The 22712-nt window shown below is 44.9% G+C and overlaps 1 protein-coding gene across 3 annotated transcripts in view; it reads right to left on the reverse strand.

The window, feature by feature from the left end:
• The window catches only part of TMEM108 (transmembrane protein 108), a 162556-nt gene that overhangs the window by 946 nt on the left and 138898 nt on the right, over nucleotides 1-22712 (reverse strand). For 2 of the 3 annotated variants that reach the window (XM_040064588.1, XM_040064577.1), the window contains exons 4-5: nucleotides 9255-10367; nucleotides 785-939 (exon numbers count right to left, since the gene is read on the reverse strand). In XM_040064588.1, coding sequence (XP_039920522.1) covers nucleotides 785-939; nucleotides 9255-10367 — 1268 coding nt within the window. Of the gene's footprint in view, nucleotides 1-784; nucleotides 940-9254; nucleotides 10368-16311; nucleotides 16682-22712 lie in introns of those variants that run through there. The other variant, XM_040064607.2, reaches the window with a different exon arrangement.

The following is a 22712-nucleotide window of genomic DNA, read 5'->3' on the forward strand; positions in this document are numbered from 1 at the left end:
TTTTTTTTTTTTTTTAATTTAGTCACATGAGCTAATCAGCTAACTGATCTGAAAATCACTTTAGCATAAACTCAGACTCTCCAGTGTTTCTAGGTTTTAAATACCTTTGAACTAAACTGAATTATTCTCTGTCTCTGAGGCCAGGAAATAGATTTCTATCAGTAGGATCATCTGCCCATGTGTGAGTAATCCCACTGAACCAGTCAGATCCCTTAAGTAAAGGCTGATAAGTGTACACCACCACCACACATCCCCACATACTGATGTTCTGATTACTTTTGTAGTGGGAACACTCATTCCCTGAACTGGTGTTTGAGAAGTTACAGGCAGCTCCTGAGACATAAACGTACAGAATTTCTTTGCATTATTAACCTCCACCAGCCTCCTTTTTTCAATGCTGTGCGGCACACTCACAGTAGACTGACTGTCAGTAACGAGCCAGCCCAAAGGGCTCTCCTTAAGCCATCATGGCATGGCTTCACATTGGCTGTAGGCTCACAAGGAAGAGAAACCCAGGAACAAATTAACCACCTAGAGGTGGTTTACGCCCATCACCACGCAGCAATATGGAACGCATCTGCAGTGGCTGGGAATAGCACGGCAATCCAGTTTTGCTGACACGTTTATGCCATCTAATACATGTGTAGGAGTGAGTCCTTCCCTAAAAGCTGTTCCCCTGAACATGAGTAGGGATTTCAAGGCTTTATTTGTATGCCCTCCTCTCCCCTCCTCCCAGCATGGCTTCAGTTACAGCTTTCAGACACCAGTTCTGCAAGCGAGGTACCTCCGAAGTCTCCAGCGACTGGATCTCTCTTGGTAACTCTACAGCATGCCTGTTGAAGTAGTCCATGGTAATAGCATTATTCCAATAGCTCAGGTTGTTCTCTGGGTTAGATGTCTTCTTCTTCCTTCTCATGCAGCAGACTGTCAGCAGAACTGCTGCCAATAGGAACATGTCAAAAATCTGGTTATTTCCTTTCAATAAGGCCTCATCAGTACTATGGATTTGTACTTTATGTTACTTAAGGAGAGGGCTGGTGACCTGTGTTCATATGCTTCAGTCTCAGTCAGTGCTAGCTCTCTGCTAACAAGCCCTACACAATTATGTCACAATCTGGGCCAAGCAGATGAGGCTTTGGGCTCAGCAGAGTATGCAGTTTTTACTTTCTTTTTTGATGTGAGTGTATAATCTTCAAGATGTGGCTGCCTGATTAATTAAAAGCTTTGTTGTTATAACTCATGGCATTTTAATACCTAAGCAGGGATTTATAGACCCTCTAGGAGAGCGGGCATTCCTCAGGGACCAAGATGCTTCTGTGGGGACCTTTTCTGCATCTGCTGTGTTCAGAGGCTGCAGCGATGAGCACATTAGCAAGTGGGCAGTGAGAGATATCTGTCCTAGCTCAAACAGCAAATTCATAAATGTCACAGTTGCGTGTCTTCAACACCAAAAGCTTCTGTCCTGAAGGGCCACTGATCCCTGCCTCTGCTGCCTGCCATTTGTAACTTGGATTTTGGTTTGTGACTATGTCCCAACACATCAGCAGCCAGCCAGGAGAACAGATAGGTCCCTGAGTAGGATGGGACAGGGGTAAGGTGGCGTGGAGATCCCTTGCGGCACCTGTCTCACACACCTTACACTTCCAGGATAGTGTTAACACCAGAGCTGGGGTTTTCCTGCCTGTCCCCATCAGCCATGGGATGTGGGATCTACTGATACGGGTAACCTGTTCCTCCACACTTGCCTGGGCATTGGGTAATGTCTGAGAGTGGTTTTTCTCCCTCACCTGTAGGGCACAATTAAGCTTTTATAATCTGAAATATCTGAACTTAAAGCAGAGCAATTAGGCAAGACAAAGTGACCAGCAAGTAAAACTCCTGATGTTCTGGAGTCTGTCTGGTGTCAGGGCCACAGGCATCCCCGGGCCCCAGAAATGCCCAGGTAATTCTCTCCCAGCAGGCAGCTGAACACAAAGCTGGCTGAGTGTTATTTTCTGGAACTGCTTTCAGTTTATTCATCTCTGTTGCAATTCAGATGCGTGATCTTGGCAACTTTACGAGAGACAGGCAAACCCACAGCAGCAGGCTTACTGCACCCACTGGCCCTCACTCAGGCAGAAGCTGGGGTGTGTGCAAGGGTTTGCTTAGAGCTGTAATGTGTGAGCTCTGTCTGCTTCCCTTACACTTGTGGAATTCATTTACCGCTTGTGTGTGTAATCTACCTGATTTATACAGACACGTAGCTGCACAGGTACTTGCTTTGATTTGTACCTGAGAAATAGGAAATGCCCTGCTGTAAATTCCCTCTACCATTTCTAACTCCCTCAGAGTAGAAGAGAAGAGAGAAAATATTCATGAAGCAGAAAAGGATATTATTTCCTCAGCTACAGTTAAAAATATGTCATAGAATGATAACTCAGAGGAAAGAAAGGACGGCAGAGAGATCACTGCTGCTATGTTTGTTTTGACAGACATTGCAGCTACCTATGTGCCATGGGTCTAATTTCTTATCCCATCTACCACATAAAAATAGCAACAAAAAAGTGCAAGGCTAGAGCTCTATTTAAAAAAAAAGAGAATAAATGAACTAAGAATTTAAAAAAAAAAAAAGTCAGTGTGTTTCTCTTCAGGCATATCTGTCACTAACTTCATTTGCTGACAGCTCAACAGTCTGAATCCTGCTGCTGCACCTCATGGCCCCCCAGAACTGCTCTCCCTGCCTGGGAAATGCCTGTCCTCCTGAAGGACTGCACCTTTTACCCCTACTTTGGTTGCTGCCCTGTCTTGTCCCGGTCCAGCCTGCAGGCTCAGAAAGATCAGAAAGTGATGCAGGACTTCAGTCCTCACCACTGCTGGTGAGAGCTCCTCGGAGATTTTCAGCACCCCAGCAACAAGTGATCTATTCCTAAGGCACAGAGCATTTCTGAAGGTGCCTGAGGACATGAGAGCCCCAGTAAAGTCAACTCTGTGCAAATAGTTTTTCGAAAGCCTGAGGTTTTACAGCTTATAAAATATTGTGGCTGCTGACAGAGAAGTATTGGATTTGGGGTTTAGGGGCTGGAAAGCTGGTGACACTGAGTTGAGAGAGATCTCAGCTTCTTCCAGCAGGAAATGGCCTTGCCATGTGTAGATACATACAGCAATAATTCGCCCTCTCTTAATTACACTCTTGGCCTCCAACCTGGTGCAGACACAAGAAAATGGATGTAAGAGCATGGAAAATGGCTTCCTGAGTTTCCACAAATATGTATTTTAGCAGAAGGATGTCTACCTAAGCTGCCCCAATTCAAAGCAGAGGAGATCTCATTTAAGAGGGTGAGTGAGGACAGCAGGGCTGGAACAGGGCTATTCCCTCTTCATCTTATATTAACTGCCCTTTTCACAGAATCATAGAATCATTTAGGTTGGAAAAGACCTTTAGGAATGTTGAGTCCAACCATCAGCTTAACACTGCCAGATCTACCACTAAACTATGGCATTTAAGTGCCACATCTACCACGTAACATGACACATTTGGGGCATATTTTAGTGCAATTAATGTAGCCAACACAGGACCTCCCAGTTCCAGAACAACACTAGGATCAGGGTACAGCTTTACTGATATTCCTAGATATCCTTTTGTTCCCATAATTAGAATTACATGTATTACAGAAAAACTCTTCCAGACAGACAACTCTGATGGCCAGGGAGGCCAGATTAAGTGGATGAAATACACAGAGAGCAAAGATGGTTTGGAAGGCCCAAATGGCAGTAATGACAACAGAGCTGAAGAGAGAACTAGTAGCTGCAACACCCTGCTTATCTATCTGGGTATATTATGTGATTAACTCTTCCCTGGTTTTCAAGCAATCCTCCGGTTGCTTTCTGGGAGTCAGAAAAGCTCAACTAACTTCCCTTTGCCTGCTCCATGTTCAAGCCAACAGCGAGTGCCATGAGAAGGACATGTCAGTGTTGTCTCTGTGTCAGCCTGAAGTCCCTTGTACAGAGACTGTGACACATGTTAGGAAATATCAGGGGTCTCCAGAGGTTCAGAGATTTTGGAAGCATTTCTAACCCATATCTTTTCACATGTTCAGGGGCTGAGCTGCTGATGAGCTCCAACTCTGATACTGGACATTCTTTGGTCACAGGGCAAGTTACATCTGCATTATCTGTCTCCTCACGTATGAAACAGGACATAAAACATCCCACAAACGGGAGAAACAAGATTCTCACAGATTTACAAGTTTCTAGGCTGGTGGTGGATGGATGTCCATCACCTACTGCCACCCATATAGCACCTGCGCACCAGGAGACTTTCACCTCTTACCTTTAACATAATATGTATTTAAGATACAGCACTTCTCATAGGAAAATACTCAGCTTTTTTTAAGGATATAGAGTGACCAGATATTCATCCCATTCCCAAAAATTTTGTTTCAATGTTTAATTTCTAATGTGGGGACACGTCTACATTACTCTTGTGTAAATAACTTCACCTTCAACCATCACTTCCTCCATGTTCTTTTGCCTTTTTTATTAAAAACTTCCACTGTGCTGTCAGAAATCTCTCCTATATATGTAGGATTCAGCCTCTTTTTGTGCCACATCATGGCACAAGTCGAATTATGTTGCATTTCCCCACTCCTAAATATTCCCATGGCTCTTTTCTAATCTTCTAGTTTTTTTGGGTTTTTTTAAATATAACCCACTATGATTATATACCACATTCAATACCAGCTTCATTAATGCAGTGTAATGAGATCATGACAATTCCCTACAGTTCTCTGACAGTCCTTCCTTCAACTCAGTAAAATATTTTACCAATCTTATACAGCTGCATACTCCCTTCCCCCACCTTCCAGCCCCGACACAAAACACAGTGTTAACAGACCTGAAACTGTAAGCACTTAAGTCATGCAATATTCAGGGTGAAGGATCTTCACTTACTTCTCCCTACGCCTGCAGATCACAATATAAACCAAGTTTAAAGAACCCTTCCCTCAATGACCAGAAGTGCTTTTTCTGTACTTCTTTCAATTTCCCTGGTTTCCTACATGCAGCAGCACATACTTAGCTGTGTAAAGGTATCAGGGTGGATTTGGTTACTGACTACAGCTGCTTACATCTGGAAACAGGAGTCACTCCAGCTCAGCCTGAGTTCACACCTGTGGATTAGGCTCAGGGCCTGGGATCTCACTTCAGACAGGGAAGCAAACATAGGTTTTGTGATGGAGAAGGTGAGTGAGGTAATTTTGGAAAGCATTCAAGTGCATGAAATGTGAGCTAAGTGAGGTTAGGCCCAAGGCAATTCTTCACATATTCTTTGAGTTCTGCTGATGCTTGTGTTCAGAGGCTCAGCCTTCCTCTGGTGCTCTCCCGTGTCAGCAGAACTGACTCGATTAATTGACTTCTGTGCATCTGATTTGCAAGTTCCTGTTCTTCCACGTTTTATTGTGTCATTCTGTAATTACAGTGATGCAAGGACCAAGAGCCCAAGGACTGGAACGGTGGGTTTTAAAATGAGCTCATATTGTGTCTTGCTCTGCATTGCAGAGAGGCACCTACACATGTACAGCAGCACGTGCTCAAAAATGTTCAAGGCTGCCTGAAGGACACTGCTAAGCCAGCTCAAAACTGAGTGACATGAAGAAAATAATGACATCACTGTTATATATGATTTTGCTATTCTGGGAAGGGAATGATATAAAATCCTTCATTTTTGCAGCCCTCCCATGGCATTAGCAACGATACCCTCATTATTTATACCATGAAACTCAGCTGCCAAAAGGTGAAATGATTTCCCTAGGTTCACACAGCAGACATGGCTTGTGCATTCCTACTCAAAGTATTACTCTTCTGGCTAGCAGTTCCAGGGATTTCAGTGGGACTTAGAAATCTGTGCATCTGTAAGGAAGTATGTATTGTGGGAGGCTAAATCCTGGTTCTTATTCAAGCAGGCGAGTTCCTGAGGCACAGATTTTCAGGGTCGTGCCACAGCCCATGAGCTGTGCCACCAGCACGGCTGGTGGAACCTGCCAGTCCTCAGTGGGGCTCAGATGTCAGGGCACAGTGATGATGAAACAATCACTCTGCTGCTTCCCTGCTCTTTGGTACAAATCCACACAGCAGGGATGGGCCAGCAAGGAAACCCCAGCAGGGTCTGTCCTCTATGAGGAGAAGTGCAGCATCCCAAGCACTTCTTCCAGTGGGGATGAGGAGTCAAAGGTTCCTGTGGCTGCTCTCTAGCGAGTCACTTCCTTTGCTAGAGAAGCTCAAATGCCCACAGGTTTTCATTTATCAGGTGCCTGTCACTAGCAAGTGCGACAGCAAGCAGCACGTAGGGATCAGGGAAGGACAGAGATATCTTTGCAGTTCCATGATGTGTTTTCCCTTCCAGGAATTTTTTTGGGTAGCCCAAGCTGTGACCAGAAGCCCTCCAAAGAAAGGTTTTCCAGCCTCCTTGTAACTCCTTGCACAGAGGAGATTACATGGAAAGACGTAAGTGCTCCTGGCAGAGAAGGGATGCGCTGGCCACTGCGCAGCTCTGCAAAGGCTCTGGAAAAACAGCCCGGAGGTCAGCGAGCTGGCTCGGCTCAGGGGCACCCCTCACTAGCAGGACAAGGGAGGTGAGTTAATAGGATTCCTGCAGCTCTGCAGCCTCGTGCACAGGCTCTGGGTTGCCTCTCCTCACCTCTTTCCATGTCTTTCCAGGCTGCGTGGCTAACTTCCCTGCCTTGAGGCTGGCTCTCTGCCTGGGCCTGAAGGGGCCAGCCTGAGCGCGGAGCCACCAGCCCACAGCTGTGACCTCCCGTGACAGGGGTCCTCAGCGTCTTCCTCCGTGGCTTGACCCCTCCTAAGGCTGCTCAGCTATTTAAGAGCATGGGATTGCATCTCTATAGCCTTTCAGCATCCCAAGGCAGGAGCACGACAATGATTTTTTTTCTCAATCCGTGCCCACAACAAGAAAGCCTCTGGCGGAAAACTTCTTCCCTGTTCGAAGATGAAATGAAATCCAGGTATCTGTTCCTCACCCAGAGGCCAGAGGAGAGGCGGCTGTGGCGGCTGGGGCCGCCTGTCCCCGCGGCGGCGCCTGCTCCCGGGAGGTGGCGACAGTCCCCGCGGCACAGCGCCGCGCCCCGAAACGCGCCCCGCGCCCTCCCTCCAACAGCGCCGCGGCGGGGTGAGATCCATGGAGCAGGCACTAATGCCAGATCACCCCACCGAGGCATCATCGAAATGCCTGCCTGCATCGCAACGCTGAAATACATCCGAGGATCTCCGGGTTTAAAAAGGAGAGCCCCAGTGAAGGGCCATCGTCAGGAATCTGGTCTTGAAAGCAGGACTTAAATACTTGAATCGTTTAAACACTCAGTTGTATTAGAGCTGACGCAGATAACTTTCAAAATAGCATTTGACTTTTTAAAAAAATGTAGCTTATGAATACAAGAACCGTCATAGGCAGAGTCACGTGAACACATACCATTACGGCACAAATGAAAAGAAGAAAAGTGCTAACACCTCTGTTTAACGAATAGCGGCTCAGCACTCCTGCTATCAGACTTCTCCTATTATTATTACTATTGTTTTTGTTACTGTTGCTATTATTTACTTCATATATGGCACTCTGCACGCACAGACCAGCTTACCCACTGGCTATTGTCTTGTATGGTTTTACACTTCTTATTTTGTATTTAGATGCTTTCTATCCAGCTCAGGTTTCTTTCTGCATATCTTGGAAGAATTTATTTTGATCCTCTAGTTCTGTTGATGGACAGACAAGGCATAGTTAATCAAATCATCAAATATTGCTGCTTCTGACCTCACGCTTGCTAAATCCTAGTTTCTCTTCTCCATCTCGCACAGAAATGCATATGCAAACTCTGCTTTGGTTTCTCTCTGATTGCCCATCTTTTAGCCTTAAGCTTTGCTCTCACTTGTGGTTTTAACCACGTTGGCAATAGAAGAATTGATGGTCCCAGAGCTGTGAATCTAACAAATATGCTGACCCAATCCAATAATTTGCAGCTGCTGAGAGGATTAGTATGGCCCCCTCTCCAGGTTTGCATTCCTGTAGCCTCATCCTTTCTGGGTCTCATGCTCATCTGACTCTGTGGGGAGCTGATTCAGCTCTCTGGGTGGACAGAAAGTACCAAAAAGTAAAGTGAATACTTTTTGGCCACTTTAACCATCTCAAAGTGTCTCAGGGAGGTGACAAGTCAGGCCCAGGCAGAAGGAGAGGGGCAGGATCAGGTGCCTGCACTTCAGGAAAAGCAGGAGAGAGCAGCACTGTCCTTTTTGGCTGGAGCAAGCTGTGTGAGAGACTGGCTCAGGCAGCTCACCTATCTTTGTCCTCAGTACAGCTCATAGCTGTAAATAAGAGCATTAATAATCAGCATTGTTGGCTGCTACCCCTTCATGTTTCCTCAGGCTGCAAAGGCTAGGAAATGTCTGGTTTTGTTTCACTCCAGACAGATCAGAATCATCACACCCTGTGACTGTGAGACCCCAGAGAATATGCTGTCCCACCAAGCTGATACAACCCAGCTAGGCACAGGACATCCTGGCAAGAACTCACAAGTTTGCTCATAATTTCTCATGTGCTTTTTGTAACTGAGTCAAACAACAAGACCCCGAGCCAGCTCCGGAAACCCCCCCTGCCCTGGTCCTGCAGGTGGCTGACTCCAGGTGTCTGAAGGCCAAGGTTTCCAACTCTTTCTCTTCCCCTGGCAACTGTAAATTGGAACTGAAATGGAGGAAACCAGCACTTTGGTTATCAGATTTAAAAATCTGATCGCTCATGCACTGCCTGCAATGAAGTATTTTATTGCACTGGAAAACTGGTGTTTCCTGAATTATTAGTCACTACAGATGTTATTAATCCTTTGGGGTAGCAGTGGGCTTTTAAAATCCAATTTCAGGGCAGCAAATATTAGTTTCTAGATAAAAGAATCACTGGTTTTGATCACTGTCTCTAACACCTTGGACTAAAAGCTGCTTCACATTCTAGAGTTGTCCAGGCTAGTGTTACACCCTCCAATGGAGAGTCCCCCCATAAAATTTTTAATAGCAATACAGCAAGTATGCTTTGACTGTAACATTATAGTCCTGCATTTTGAAGTTAAACACTTTGGTCAGTGAATGTGATGCCTGTGCATCTCATCCATCCCAAGGTGACCTGCCTCTCTGTTAGGTCTCCAGCTAGTCCTTGGATCATGGGCCAAAATCTGAATCTTAAGTAAAGGGAAAGCAAAATAAAGTGGCAATTAACTTACAACATGAGGATATAGGGACGCTGATAGCCAGAATGATCCAGGCAATGTCCATCTTGCTGAGACAGATGGTTGCTCTGTGCTGGGGTTTGTCCCCCTCGGTGACATGGGAGATGTTTCCTTGCACACCTGGTTTCCAGGTCCCAGCAGGAACCAGTCTATTCAGGAAGTTCCCGGTGGCGGTGGAGCCAGCTGTGGAAGTGGAGCTGGACAACCTCGTGGCAGGCACTGAGGAGAGAGCACTGCCAGGTGACGTGGCATTGGTCACTGCGCTGTGCTGCGTTGGAGCGAGTCCCTCAGGGTCTCCCGCCGTCGGGGACGAGATGCTGACGTTAAAAGTGGTCTGAACTGAGTGACCAGCTGCTGCTGTAGCAGATCCAGAGCCAGCAAACAGAGGGACATTTGTACTGAGATTCAAGGTTACCCAAGAGTTGTTTTTGCTCAGTATATCCCACACACCATTGCGGGTGGGTTTAAAAGGCACCGACACTGCTTCAGGATCAGTTGATGGTCCAGCAGTTGTGGTGGCAAAATCTGCCTCCTGCACTAGTACCTCGGTCCCATCCCCTCGCTCTGCTTCCCTAAGGCTTCCCGAGGTGTTGTGGTGGGGAGAAGGGTCTGAATGTGTAGTTCTTGCCAGCCCCGTTCCATTTGGATCGCTGGATGCTGTGGTCTGGGACTGTAATGGGTGGCCTGTGAAAGGGCTCCTCAGGGTAGGGAAGGGAGAGTGCAGGGTCGTCTTTAGGTAAGGCTCTGACGACTCTGAGAAGTTGCCTTTGAAAACCTGGAATATTTTCCCCTTGGGGCGAGACTGTCCTGAGTACAAAGCACTCTGGTTGTATAAACGGTAAGTTTCCTTTTCGCCGATGCGAGGGCCGCTCTCCTGCTCTTGCCCGCTGGAAGGGGCTTTCTCCACCAGGCTGATGGGGTGGGACATGGCTTGAGCAGACGTGGGAAGGGGCTCTGCCGGGTGGTGGTCTTTGTGATGAGGTGTTGTTCCCATGGCTGTGATAGTTGTAGTGTTCATCGGGAAGCCCTGAGAGGAGGAGACAGCGGGAGACAGTACCTGAACAGAAAACACCAGCTCTTCTGTCAGTGCCAAGATCAGTAGAACACCTGAGGAAAAAACACAAGAAGAGGGTGAGATACTGGGGAGGAACCAGTGGGTGGGGACAGCATGGCTTGTGTGTCTGGCAGGAAGGAATACCTTCCATGCTCTGCAGAAGGACAGAAGAGTTAGCATCCAACTTTGTTTGCTTCTCTGTGAAAGTAGGAAGAGAAAGACAATTCTGCAGGAGCTGTGGTGGCCCCATCGCCATGAGAGTGATGAGCAAGTTCACAGGGAATTTCTGCGGCAAAGAGAGACAGGAGCTTGCAGTATCGATTCAGGTGAAGCTTTAAAATGCCATAGGCAGGTGATTTCCCTGGAGAAGCTAAAAAGCAACCTACATTTCAGGGGCAGAAATAACAGACGTCCTCATTTTCACTGCGGCCAGGAGGTGTCCAGATGAATGTCCATATCATTATGGGAAACCTTAGTCTGCTCACTCCTTTGGCCACAAAATCCTAAATTTGGCTGCCTCCAGTCTTGGCTGCCATTAAGCAATCTGTTTTTTGAAAGAGCAGCTGCTTAGGCCTTGCTGAAAATTAGGTCAAGAAGGGATGTCTGATGAGAGGGCTACCTGGGTTATACAAGCTGTGATTTACTTAGGGACTTAGGAAAACCTAGTCACTACAAATGTCAAAAATTAACAAGAAAACACAGCTATCCCAGCCATTTTAAAAAACATTGTGATTACTGTGATCTAACACAACTGCCCTTTGCACCCATAACCGACGTTTGGTTGTAACCTGTGTTGTGCTCACATGTGCCGTGGGGTTGGATTGTGTGAATTTTGCCTCCCACCTCCCTCAGTGCTGCACATAATTTCACAAGGTGCCAGATTCACACCTCTGGGAACATCAATTCATTTATTCCTAGTTCAGATAATGGAGGTGGGCAGCTGCAGTAGCATAAGCCTCCCCAGGATGCAGGGCTAATACACCATGAGTTAGCGTGACCTGCAGGGACCACATCAATCACATGTCACCATTTCCATATGTTGAAGCTGTCGAGTGTAATGTGGATCTCTCCCTACCAGGAAGCACATGGAATAAATCCATTTTGCACAGTCCACTGAGCATCATCAGATGGCACCATCAGCACTGTGCTAGTGTGAATTTCAACCAGCAGCATCGAGGTGAAAAATGTCACAGCCTTAACAAATCAGGGAGATGAGTTAGTCAAAACTGCAGGACTCCAAACTGGGTGATGATCAGCTTCCAGCCAGGATGTGGAGTGCCTTCCTGCCCCCTGCTCTACCCTTCCTAGCTGGCCAGCTTGCTCCACGTGCGTTGTTATGCCATTTAGTTCTACGTATTTGGGAATGTCTAATATGGGCCAAAGGAAGACAGGGACTCCGGAAAATGAAAGAAGATCTCTGATTCGGTGTCTGCTGTCCCGATTCTGTGTCATGTTGGGCAAATGCAAATGTGATGAAATGTGTTTACTCTGAATCCTGAGTATCGTTCACACCCATTCATCATCATCACAATAAATGTAGCAAAAACTCACCAAAGGAGCAGTATCTGCTCCTCTTACCCAGCTAAATATTCTGCTTTGATCACTACCCATCTTTTCTGGACCAGAGAAGTGCAGAGCTCTGCAACCAAAAAAATTAAAAATTCAACTCATCTTGCCCCCAGCATCCTCCTGTTACTTGGAAGAGTATCCAGAAGATGAAAACATTGACTAAATATCATGATGAGAGCCAATTACAAGTAATGCACTTTCCACTGCCTGATACTAAAATTAGCAAATTAGCTCTTTTTTTTCCCCCCCCTTCATTTCTGGGATAGATACCTCTGCCAAATAAACCATCATCTGGGATACTGTTTGCCAGTTCCTAGCCAGCCACAGACAATATGCTCTTAGCAGAACACCTATTCAAAATAAAACCCATGAATTCTGTACACTGAGATGTAACCAGGAGAGCAGATTGGGCTGTACTCATGGAGCATCACTCTTGGAAATAAAAGGCAGGAGTTATCCTCACATTTTTGGCAGCAATTATTCTGAGGTCAAGGTCAAAGCAGATATTCTAGTGTCCATATGGCTAATATTTCATGCCAAGACAAGTTGCTGCCACAGAACAAATTCAAAGAGGAAAGGATGACGATTTATGTTGGATTTGGTGTGTGGAGGTAATGTTCCAGGAAACTTTGGGCCTGCTGTTCTGAGCACACAAGATAAAGTGCGCTGGCAGATATTATAAGATACTAGATTGTAACGATTGTAATGCCTATTAGAATTTTTGGATGTTCTTTGTGTAACTACCTTCTCTCACACCTCACACACAAAAACCCCCATCACTATTGGATTAGTGTTTTTCTCCAGGATATTCCTGAAGGAATAAAGAAGCTTTCAGCTTTTCTGCATATTGTGCCCTGGGGTTAGAAACCCTGATCTGCTGAAAACCCACCTAATACCCATCTCCACTTCTTAAAATACTGATAAATCTGCTCCTATAAAGATTCGTAGTCTCTCTGGGGCAGTCTGTTGTGGTAGCAGGTCACTGCACATCAGGCATGGGAAACCAGATGCATTTAGCTCACATCTTTAGGTGGCTTGTAAAGTATGAATAAATATTTATAGGAAATACTACAACAGAAGTAATTTATCTGAAAATAAACAGTAACTCCCATGACACTTGGCCATCTCAGGTTGTGACAGTCAGGTTTTTCTCATCTGCCAGTCTTTCTTTAACAGCCTCTGTGCTCAGGCTGCAGAGCCACTGTGGCTACAGCTTTTTAGGACTTTTTTCTTCTGCCGGTTGGATGGACTGCAGTAATTCCTTCAGTAACCACCAGAGCTAATCTGTGCCCCTAACTACTGGAAGAATATTCAGCTTAGCAGATCATTGTAAAAATAGCCAGTGCTGTATAGAGAGAAACAGCTGATGATAAGGACTGCACTGTGGGTTTTGTTGGCCCTTTTAAGTAGAATTAATTTGCTGGAAAGCCAAAGTAAAGCTGGAATTGGTACTTTTAGATGCTCTGCATCATCACCCAAGCATGCTCTGTCTGGATTTGCAGTGACTTGATTGCCCAGAGCTCACACTTACTTTTCTATCACTGAGGATATGTTAAGTCTTACAAAGTGGGGCTCTTACTGAATTCCCTGATACTGGACTGCCCTTACTGGCAACTTTGGCTTAAGCCTAGAAAAATTATATTCTAAATTTGTGTACTAAGGCACAGGAAGCTTTTGTCACAGAAATGGACTTATCCAGCACCTGCGATGTTCTCTCTCTTCCCTCTGTCCGTGCTTCACAAATGCACCCGTACTAAGTGAAGGACCATGGTGGGTACAATGCCACTTGTTCCCTGGTGACTCAGCTTACCTTCAATTCCACTACCACTGAAAGGAAGCCTTCTGGTCGCTATCAAGTTCTCCTGGCCGAATTTTGATATCCCAGGTGAGACAGCAAGTGCTCTTGTTTAGTTCAAAATGCAGTCCTGCAGTCTTTGTCAAAAGACTGGGCTGCCTAAGACTCTTAGAGCTGATTTTACTTAGAGCATGAGCCCTTTGGAGTAAGGACTGGCAGTCCTTATGATCTGGGGAGATAACAGTGATACAGACTGATGCAAACACATTATAGCAAATAATAATAATAATTTCAAAGGTCAGCTCACACCATTATTTTTTCATAAGGGGCTGCTTCTAAGGTACAGGAGCTCAGGGTCAGAACAGGTAAAACTGGTTTGTCTTTTAAATGCTGTGTCAAATGCTTGCTTTTAGAACCTAATTTTATGGCTACATTAAATCCATTCAACCCTAATGAGAAGGCTGATTGACCTGACATCTCTGTGGTGTGAACTGTGGTCTTGCATAGACCACAGTGCACCAGGAAGGGCACATTAAGCACCAAACAGATTAATTCAAGGATGAAACACAGCAGAGTGACAGCAGAATGTACACAGAGGATGCTGATGTGCATTTAGCCATAAAAACTCCTTCCTGACAACATGGTGCAATGGTTCCAATCTCAACAGGATCTCCCTGCAGTGCTTCTTCCCACTGTACACTCACACGACGAGCCCAGAAATGGTGTGTACAGGTGTGTGTGTGAAGGAAATGAAGTTGTTCCTTTACACCAATGTTTTAAAAGACTACGGTGTATGTCTTCAATGAGTGTCAGAAAAGTCTGGGTTTAGGAGTACTTCGCTTAGGGCTCTACCACTTGGAAACTTCCTTGTGACCCTTTTATTTGCACACGAATGGTAGAACTGTGTCCCTCCTCAACAGAAAAAATAAGCAATTCAGGCCTTAGCAGCTTATGTTCTTTGTTTTATCTCTGGACTTTGGGAGGCTCCACTGGGAGCCAGCGTCCTGGCACAGGACAGCATTAGAAGGTTCCACTCAGGAGTTAATGCATGGGACACTTCATGGGCACTTCGAGAACTGCCCTTTTTGCATGACATGGCAGAGCAGGCATGTGGCTGTCGAGTCAGCTCATGCATTCAACCTCCCTGGGGCACCCCCTTTAAACAACACAAACTTACATAACTCCTGTTCTAAAGCCTGCAGAAAGGTTCCCAATGACTTTAGTGAGCTTTGGACCAAGTCCTAATTGCCAGAGATACAGTGGAAACTTTTCAGCTGCACATTTACATTTTTTACAGCGAATGAGCATGCACAACGAGCTCAGTCTGGTGTTTGACCCCTTCTGGCCTCTGCTACCTCGGACCTTGCAGCAAGACAAACAGAGCCAGCCTGAGCAGTACTTGGCAAACATTTTTGCTCTAGGAAGTCAGGAAGAGCTTTTTGTTCAGAGACCTACTGCTGGACTCATTATTTCAGACTGCCGTGGGCAAGGAAAGCAACGGGAGCTGTCCTACAAAGGACCCATTATCCCCAGACCCAGGGCCTGGGTGCACATGGCCACGGTGCGGGATGCTGAAGCCTCTCCGTGCTCCTGTCTTGATTTAATAATAGCGAGAGAAGATTGTGCAAAACCTCTTCAAAGCAACAACGATGTTATTGTTGTAACAAAAGCTTTCTTCTCGACCCTAATAACTTCTCATGTGTCTCTCAACAAACCTAAAACGTTACAGGGAGCAAAATTAATCTTTAATAGGTGGAAACTGTGTACAAAAGTGCGCATTATCACTTCCGTTACGGTCATTTCTTTGTAGTCTGTCTGAGCAATATGATTTTCACTCACAATAAAGCAGCCGCTGTACAAACAAAGAGTTAAGCAAATTTCATCTCCACGATTGGTTGCAGAACTGAGGGAAGAAAAAGTAGGTTACTCTGCATAGAAAATTTCTCTTTTCTGAAAGTCTATCTGTCATGCCAGAAGTCCCAGATATTAACAAGTTATCGTCTGTTTTCCCTGGTAACAGACGAGTGATCAACCTGAACTTCAGCACACAAGCATTTGGTAAAATGCAGGGAATGAGGCACACAGAGTAACAGCTCTATTTAGAGTAACATTAAATGGCATCAGCAGAAGCTCTGGAAATCACATGTACAAACACAAATTAAGCAGCTCTTGCTGACACTCCCCGTGCAACAACAGTAACAGCAGTTATGGTTTTCATGTGGCAAGAAGTCCTTTATCCTTTAAAGATACAAAAACATTGCAGACCACTATTACTGCTTTAAAATGCACTTACACCACAGACTTTGAGAGAATGAGCCTGTGAATCAAAATTAATTTCTGGCCCTCCAGAGAGTTAAACAATGGGTGATAGAAAAAGAACAGTGTCGTGTAGTCACAGAGCTAGCAGTTCCCATTTCATTCTCACACTGCACTAGAGACTCACAGATACTGTAGGGATAGGTGCTTTAGAAATTATTTAGATCCCCTACTCAGCTAAATATATACAGATATTGGAGCTGTTCAAGCTTGTGAAAAAAGGCTTACTGACAATCAGGGTAACAGTAATTACTGAGAGGAGGGTAATAAAAAGAAAAGAGCCTGACTCTAGCTGCTCGTTCAAGGTAAGCACTTACCTGAAAATATCATTTGGACTTGTCAGCAGACATCCTCACCTCCTCACATCACAAGGATTTGGAAGCTTCATCCCTCAGTGGAAAAGGGAAAAATACATCTCTCTAATGAGGCAGTTGCATGCAGGAGTTGCTGTTATTGTTGGAACTGGTTTGAAGGAATGAGGACAGAGACAGCCCAGGCAGGCGTGTCTTGCAGGGCTGTGCAGCGAGAGGGCTCACTCCTTTATGGAGTACCTTCGCAACTGCAAGGCAAGATTACTTACTGAGCCAGTCCCCCTCTCTGCCAGCAGATCGAAGGGCTGCTTGGTATTCCAGCTTGGTTTCCCATCAAGTCCAGATACAGTTTGTCTGACACGAGTCTATTCAGATGCCAGAGGATTGCTGGCAGTGCTCATTTTCCGGGAACAAAACAGCAACAAGCAACCCAGCTGCATGCCCTTGTGAGGCTGTTCAGTCCCTATTTCGAGGCAGAGTGCCCTCTCTCCAGAGCAGTGCTTAGCTTTTTGTGCCTGGATAGATTTTACAGACCTACCTCCTGCTTCTGCACCTCCACCAGACTTTCCACTTATTCAATTATCTCTAATGATATTAATATTGCTGTCAGAGGAAAATAAAGGGAACGAAATCATGATCACCCTCTCCTCCTTCCCTGGCATCAAAATGCACGCTGTATTTTCTTTCTTCACTCCTCAGTGGTGAATGGGCAATTTCAACTTGTAACCATAAAGACCACAGATCCTGTGATTACTGAAGTCATAATCTTACCTCCCTTCTTCCATTTCTTCGATTTTTTTTTTTTTTTTTCTTTTTGGGGGGGGGGGGCGGTTTGTGGGGTTTTTTGGTTTTTGTTTCTGTCTCTTTGGCACAGCTGGGTGTCTGGAAGAACATGCTGCCTGGAGAGCACAGAAATGTGTCCTGGGCAGCAAAATACCAGTCCCTCAAAAGGGACAGGAAAATGCCAAGAGAGCAACAAATTGGGGGCTTCTTGAGAGTTTTTGATTCAGACTTCCTGTTGTATCCAAGGGTGCTGCAACAGCCCCTTTGTTACATGGCTGTTACATGGGCTCCTCACAAAATTAATTCCTAATATTTTTCTAGAGATTAAAGCCAGTTCTTTCTTCCCTCTTACCATAAGAGGTGAGAACATCCTAATTTTTTTCAGTCTCGGAAATAAGCATGTTGCCACCAGACCTCTTTTTTGACGCTGTGGCTAAATTTCTGAGAAATTATGTTGTGACAATAGGTTTGAGATCTGGCAGCACTAGCAGCTATGGGGACTCTGACAGTGATGCCAATGCTGATTTTTGGGGAAAAACGTCCCTGTCAGGAGAGCAAGCAGGTATGCTTGTGCATATATCACAAGCATATTTCACCCACAGTTACACCAACTCTGTCTTCACAGGCATGATAACTTCATGAAGGATGTGGAAAAACACGGTGTGAATAACAATCTTAGGTTTGCTTTGCATTTCTGTGCGTTTGTGATGATGCTCCTTGTCTCCCTGCCACTTGCAGTTCACTTTTTGCCCTTATGGTTTCCAGTTTGAAGGTTTTTCTAAATAAAGATATTTAGTGCATTATTAAAAAAAAAAAAAAAAAAGAAAAAAAAGAAAAAAAAAAAAAAAAAAAAAAAAAAAAAAAAAAAAAAAAAAAAAAAAAAAGAAGTCCTTAAAAATATCAGCTTGTTTAGCAGTTTCTAGAACTCGGGGCTGATTAAGAGCTTGCTGCTGAAACAATGATTTAGCACGAAGCTGCAGCTGGCGTAACAAGAGAACCATGCCACGTATTTTAACCTTTACTGGGGGATTTGCCACATCTGTAAGTAGTAATTCACCACAGATTTCTTCCCTGCGTGCTGTCATGGATGGAAACATATGGCCCAAAACTGCAAAGACTGTCGTTTGGAATTTCAGATGAAAACTCTTCATAAGGACAGAGGCTCTGTGCATTCCGTTGTCCAAAACCACATGGAACAAACCAAAAATAATTTTAAAAGCACATGAGCCTTCCTTGTTCTGACAGCTCCCCCCTCACACAAAGCTTGTCCAGCCCCAGCTTTGCAAATGCACATCCCTTCCTTTCCAGCCTTGACTTGGCAGCAGTTTTTGTTGGCAGGATGCTGTTGCCAAGGGAGACAGAAAGGATGTGCAGCTGGCTTTTCTTTCACCTGCACTTAGTGCTGCTGATCCTATTTGTGTTACTGCAGAACCTTTGGCTTCTAAGAGACCTACCATCAGTGTCACCGGACCTTTTGAAGAGTTTTGACAATGACACAAATAGCTGTGGCCTCTGACGAAAAGCTTAAAATAGGACCTTCCCAAGGAGAGGATGCAGTTGGTGTCACTGTCGCTAACTCAAGCCAGGGTGTCCATTTCCCAAGCACCGATAAGAAAGGGGAAAGGAGCATTCAAAGCCATCCTAAAGAGATTTCTTAAAGCTCCCCAAACAGTGAGTAACTTCACATACATAAAAGTTACATGCTCGGTCAAAGGTAGCTGTGGCTCTGGCAGGCAATTCACGCCATCCAGAGGCTGACTAGTACCTCAGAGAGGCACCTCTCCTGCATTGAGGATGATGAGTTTTAACTTGATGTCCATCCTTCAGGTGATGAAAACTAGGTGAGAGGAATCCCACCTCATATCCCTCTATCTATTTAGATTGCATCATCATAAAGCAAACCATAAAATGGATAAATAAAAGTATGTTTGAAAAGGCAAAATGTAGTCCCTGTTATTGTGATATTTTCTGGGAGATGAAATCCCACTGCTTTGGACATTCAGAATCAGTTTTTACAGAACCACAAGTGAACAACAAGCTCTAGAGAGCGACATGGCTTTTCCATGGTGAAGATGCTTTTTTTTTTTTTTTTTCTTTTCTTTTTTCCCTACATATTAGAGGGTAAGTGGGCAAACACTAATTCAGGTGAAACTGGAACTGCTGACTCTCAAAGAAACAGCACACTATGGATCAGCTGCTCTTGGCCCCTGCAAGGCAAGATGTCTGCTGCCTGCTGATGAACTGGAAAGTGGTGGATAGCATGAGGAAGTAGGAGCCACTGCTTCATGCATAAACATTTTTCAAAAAACCACACAGCTCTTGGTCCTGTTGCCTTAATTTCAAAATCCTTCCACTTGCTGTTGGAGGCAACCAAATCCAAGGTATTTGATTCTAGCACCAGATGATATGTCTTTTCCAAACCTAATGTCTTCAGGACTAAGCATCCAGCTCAAAGAAATTTACACTGACTTACCTATCAATCAAGGATGCTTATTCTGGACTCAGGATACTCCTTCATTACAGCACAGCCATTTCAATTTGTCTTTTCTAAAGAAACATCTAAAGAATAGACCCTGTCTATCTATCTTCTATCCACCCTATGTTTTTCTTTCCCACTAACTCCTGATCCATGGCTGATTACAAACACTGTAACACACTGTGTGACAACTGGTGAGGGGGAGCAGAGCACCCTACTTGTGGATCCCTCTGCTTCGACGGTGCAGACCTTCTTCTCCTCTACTTGCAAAAGCTGTGCTTAAATTCTCCAGCTGCAGGCACAGAAACACTGATATTGCAGCCAGGAGCGATGCTGTAGTTATGCACAGGCTGACTAACTTCTATAAACCCTGAAGGTATTTCTGCCATTTCATTTGTTCACTGAAAGTAATTTGGATGATTTATTACCTATGCCCCCCTCAAACACGTTATTACTTCCAAGTGCCTGGTTATCCTTGTGCTTGATCTCCAATGAGAGCTGGTAATGAGGGGCTTGCACTGATTCGTTATATGAGCAGATAAGACACAATTAGAAAGTAATTACTGTATTTACCTGCAGGAAAGCTTTTTTCTGATTTTTTGATCATTTCCAGTTGAAGGAAAAGGGACACTGCCTCACAGTGAGTATATGGGCAGGGGAGGATTGTGCAAATTATTTACAGTCCCAGTTTATCATCTGGGCAAGTGAGAAGCAAACCAGGTCAGGATCAAGGGAGTCAGCATTCATGGGGGACTGGGGACTGGTTTGGGGATACAAAGAATCAGATATAAATGGAAATTATTCCCACAATGGACTTGGGATATAATGTGGAGTGAAAGTTTCCATGTCCAGATTTTCTCCTGTGAGAACAGCAGAAGCATGTGAGGTTGCACATAAATCAGCCAGAAAGGCTGTAACGTGCTCTTTTTATTATCTGATTTTATTATCTGCTGGATTAGACAGGCTAGCAAGGACTCTGGAGTGGATGTAAGGTTGCTAGGGAAAGAAGTGAGCTCTTACTTTTCATTTCTATTTGTCCTTCCTACAGACTAGAGACAACTTTTCTTTGGCTTCTGGGACAAAAATTTGTATTGCTTCTTTGCAGTCTTGGATTGAACCTGGCTTTGGCTAAAGGTGATTTCAGAATAATCTGGATGTTCACCATGGTCCATCCACACTGAGCCACGTGGACGCGCTGTGAGCTACTCTCCAAGGAGCTCTGCTTATAGCCAGAGGGGGTCAGCAAATCCCCTGCACAGCAAAAAACCAGAGGTGCATGCCTGGAACTCCAGAATGTCAGAGGTGCATGTTGCATCAGGACATACAAAAATAAAAGGGGAAGATCAAATTCCCTCCTTGAAAATATCAGCTGCTGGCTGCAAAGATGAAGAATGGGGTTTTTGCTCCATTAGGTGAATTGCAAGATTGCACAGGTATGGATTTTTTGCCATGCTTTGGAGCTGGGTATTGGTCTGGAAGGAAGGATGGTTCAAGTTGGTGTAGTAAATCACATGTACTTATAAGTAAAGGTCACAGCAGGAGCTGGATATAATTTCTGCTAATGAGAGCAGGATTCCACTGCTTGTATTTCACTCAGTGTTATTGCTTCTGAATTCGATTCAAGAGGTGGAGATACAGTGCAATATCATACACAAGGAACAGAAGGATGAGATGACACGGTGACACAGAGTATTTGATTAGCCAGGGGATAAGTAATTTAAATGGAAATACATGTGAAGTTAGGAAAAGGACCTTACTTTATAAAGATCTGCTTTATCAACTCTGCAGTTCATTCACTTCTGCAATTCGTATTTGCAATTCAGCATGAACGCAGTTACACAACAAAGTAAAATGTTTCACCTTCCTGTGTGGATGGCCTCTTTTTACATCCCCATTTGCATTAAAAAGACCTGCTACCAACTGTGTGTGTACTGCTTTGGAATGCAATTTTAAACATGTGTCAGTCTTGCCTTTTCACAGGAATATACTACATGGCTGAAGCATCATTTACGTTCAATGATTTAAGTGTTCCTAGTGGACTAAAGTCATCCTGCCTTACACATGATGGGCTGGCACTTGACACCATTGACACAGAATAACTGTTTGGAATTATAGCAATAATAATGTGCAGGCACCCTATTGCAGCATTATTCACACAGCACTTCACAGGCAAGATATTTTATTTGTCTCTCCTTTCTGGTTAAACCTGCCTCTATTTATATCCAAGAAAGAATTTACTTTACCCATTTCTGAAATGTCATCACCTCCACACTTAATTTTATTTTGGAAGGAAATTGGACTGACAACCCTAACAACTTCTGATTATTCACAGAACAGCCCTTGTGAAGAGATTAAGTGTACCAGCTTTTCCATGTTGCCCTGTCAGCACACAGCCCTTTGGGGATCTTCTCTTGATGTGGAAGTTAGCTCAGCCTCAGTGCTCATTCATCCTTGACTTCTGTTTCGTTAATACCAGTTACGTTGTTGGTGATATGACGTGGACATCTTATCTCTCTCCTTCCCTCTCCAGAAACTATACTGGGAGCCTCATTTCATTTCAGTCAGGCTGTAACATCCCAAAGCACAGCGCTTATTTTTCAGCTACTGCTGATGGGAGCTGGCATCAGAAGGCAAAACAGAGGGCAGCTGCTCTCCTATATCTCTGTCTCTCCCCTGCAACATCTTCCCCCCAAGAGCACGGTGGCTGTGCAAAGCTGTGCAGCAACCTTGTGCGGCTACCGAGAGCATCAAGCGCTCAAAAACCTCTGCCTTTACAGTACATGGGTGTCCCATGCTGAGAAAGCACGGCAGGAGCCAAGTCCTGAGGTGCTTGTCCTAGTGCTTTGCAGGGAGATGTGCTTCCGCCTTGTGACCCGCCTGTGCAGCTCTTGAAGGCTATTGATTTTTTTTCTGGTGGAAATGCAGAAATGCCAGCCATGGAACAGGGACATTCGATTTCTCAGTGCCTACCTCAGTGGCAGCACCTGGCTTCACTGCAGTGCCCTTAATAAGTGTGACTGCTTGGGCCTCAGAAAGGGCTTGAGATTTGCTGGCACATTGGCAGCAAACTTCCAACACAGCTGTGGGTTGTTTCCTTAGAAACAGTGCAAGTGCAAACATACCCAGAGGTGCGTTTGGAAAGACAAAT

The sequence above is a fragment of the Hirundo rustica genome, chromosome 1, assembly GCF_015227805.2.
Source record: "Hirundo rustica isolate bHirRus1 chromosome 1, bHirRus1.pri.v3, whole genome shotgun sequence".
Taxonomy (NCBI): domain Eukaryota; kingdom Metazoa; phylum Chordata; class Aves; order Passeriformes; family Hirundinidae; genus Hirundo; species Hirundo rustica.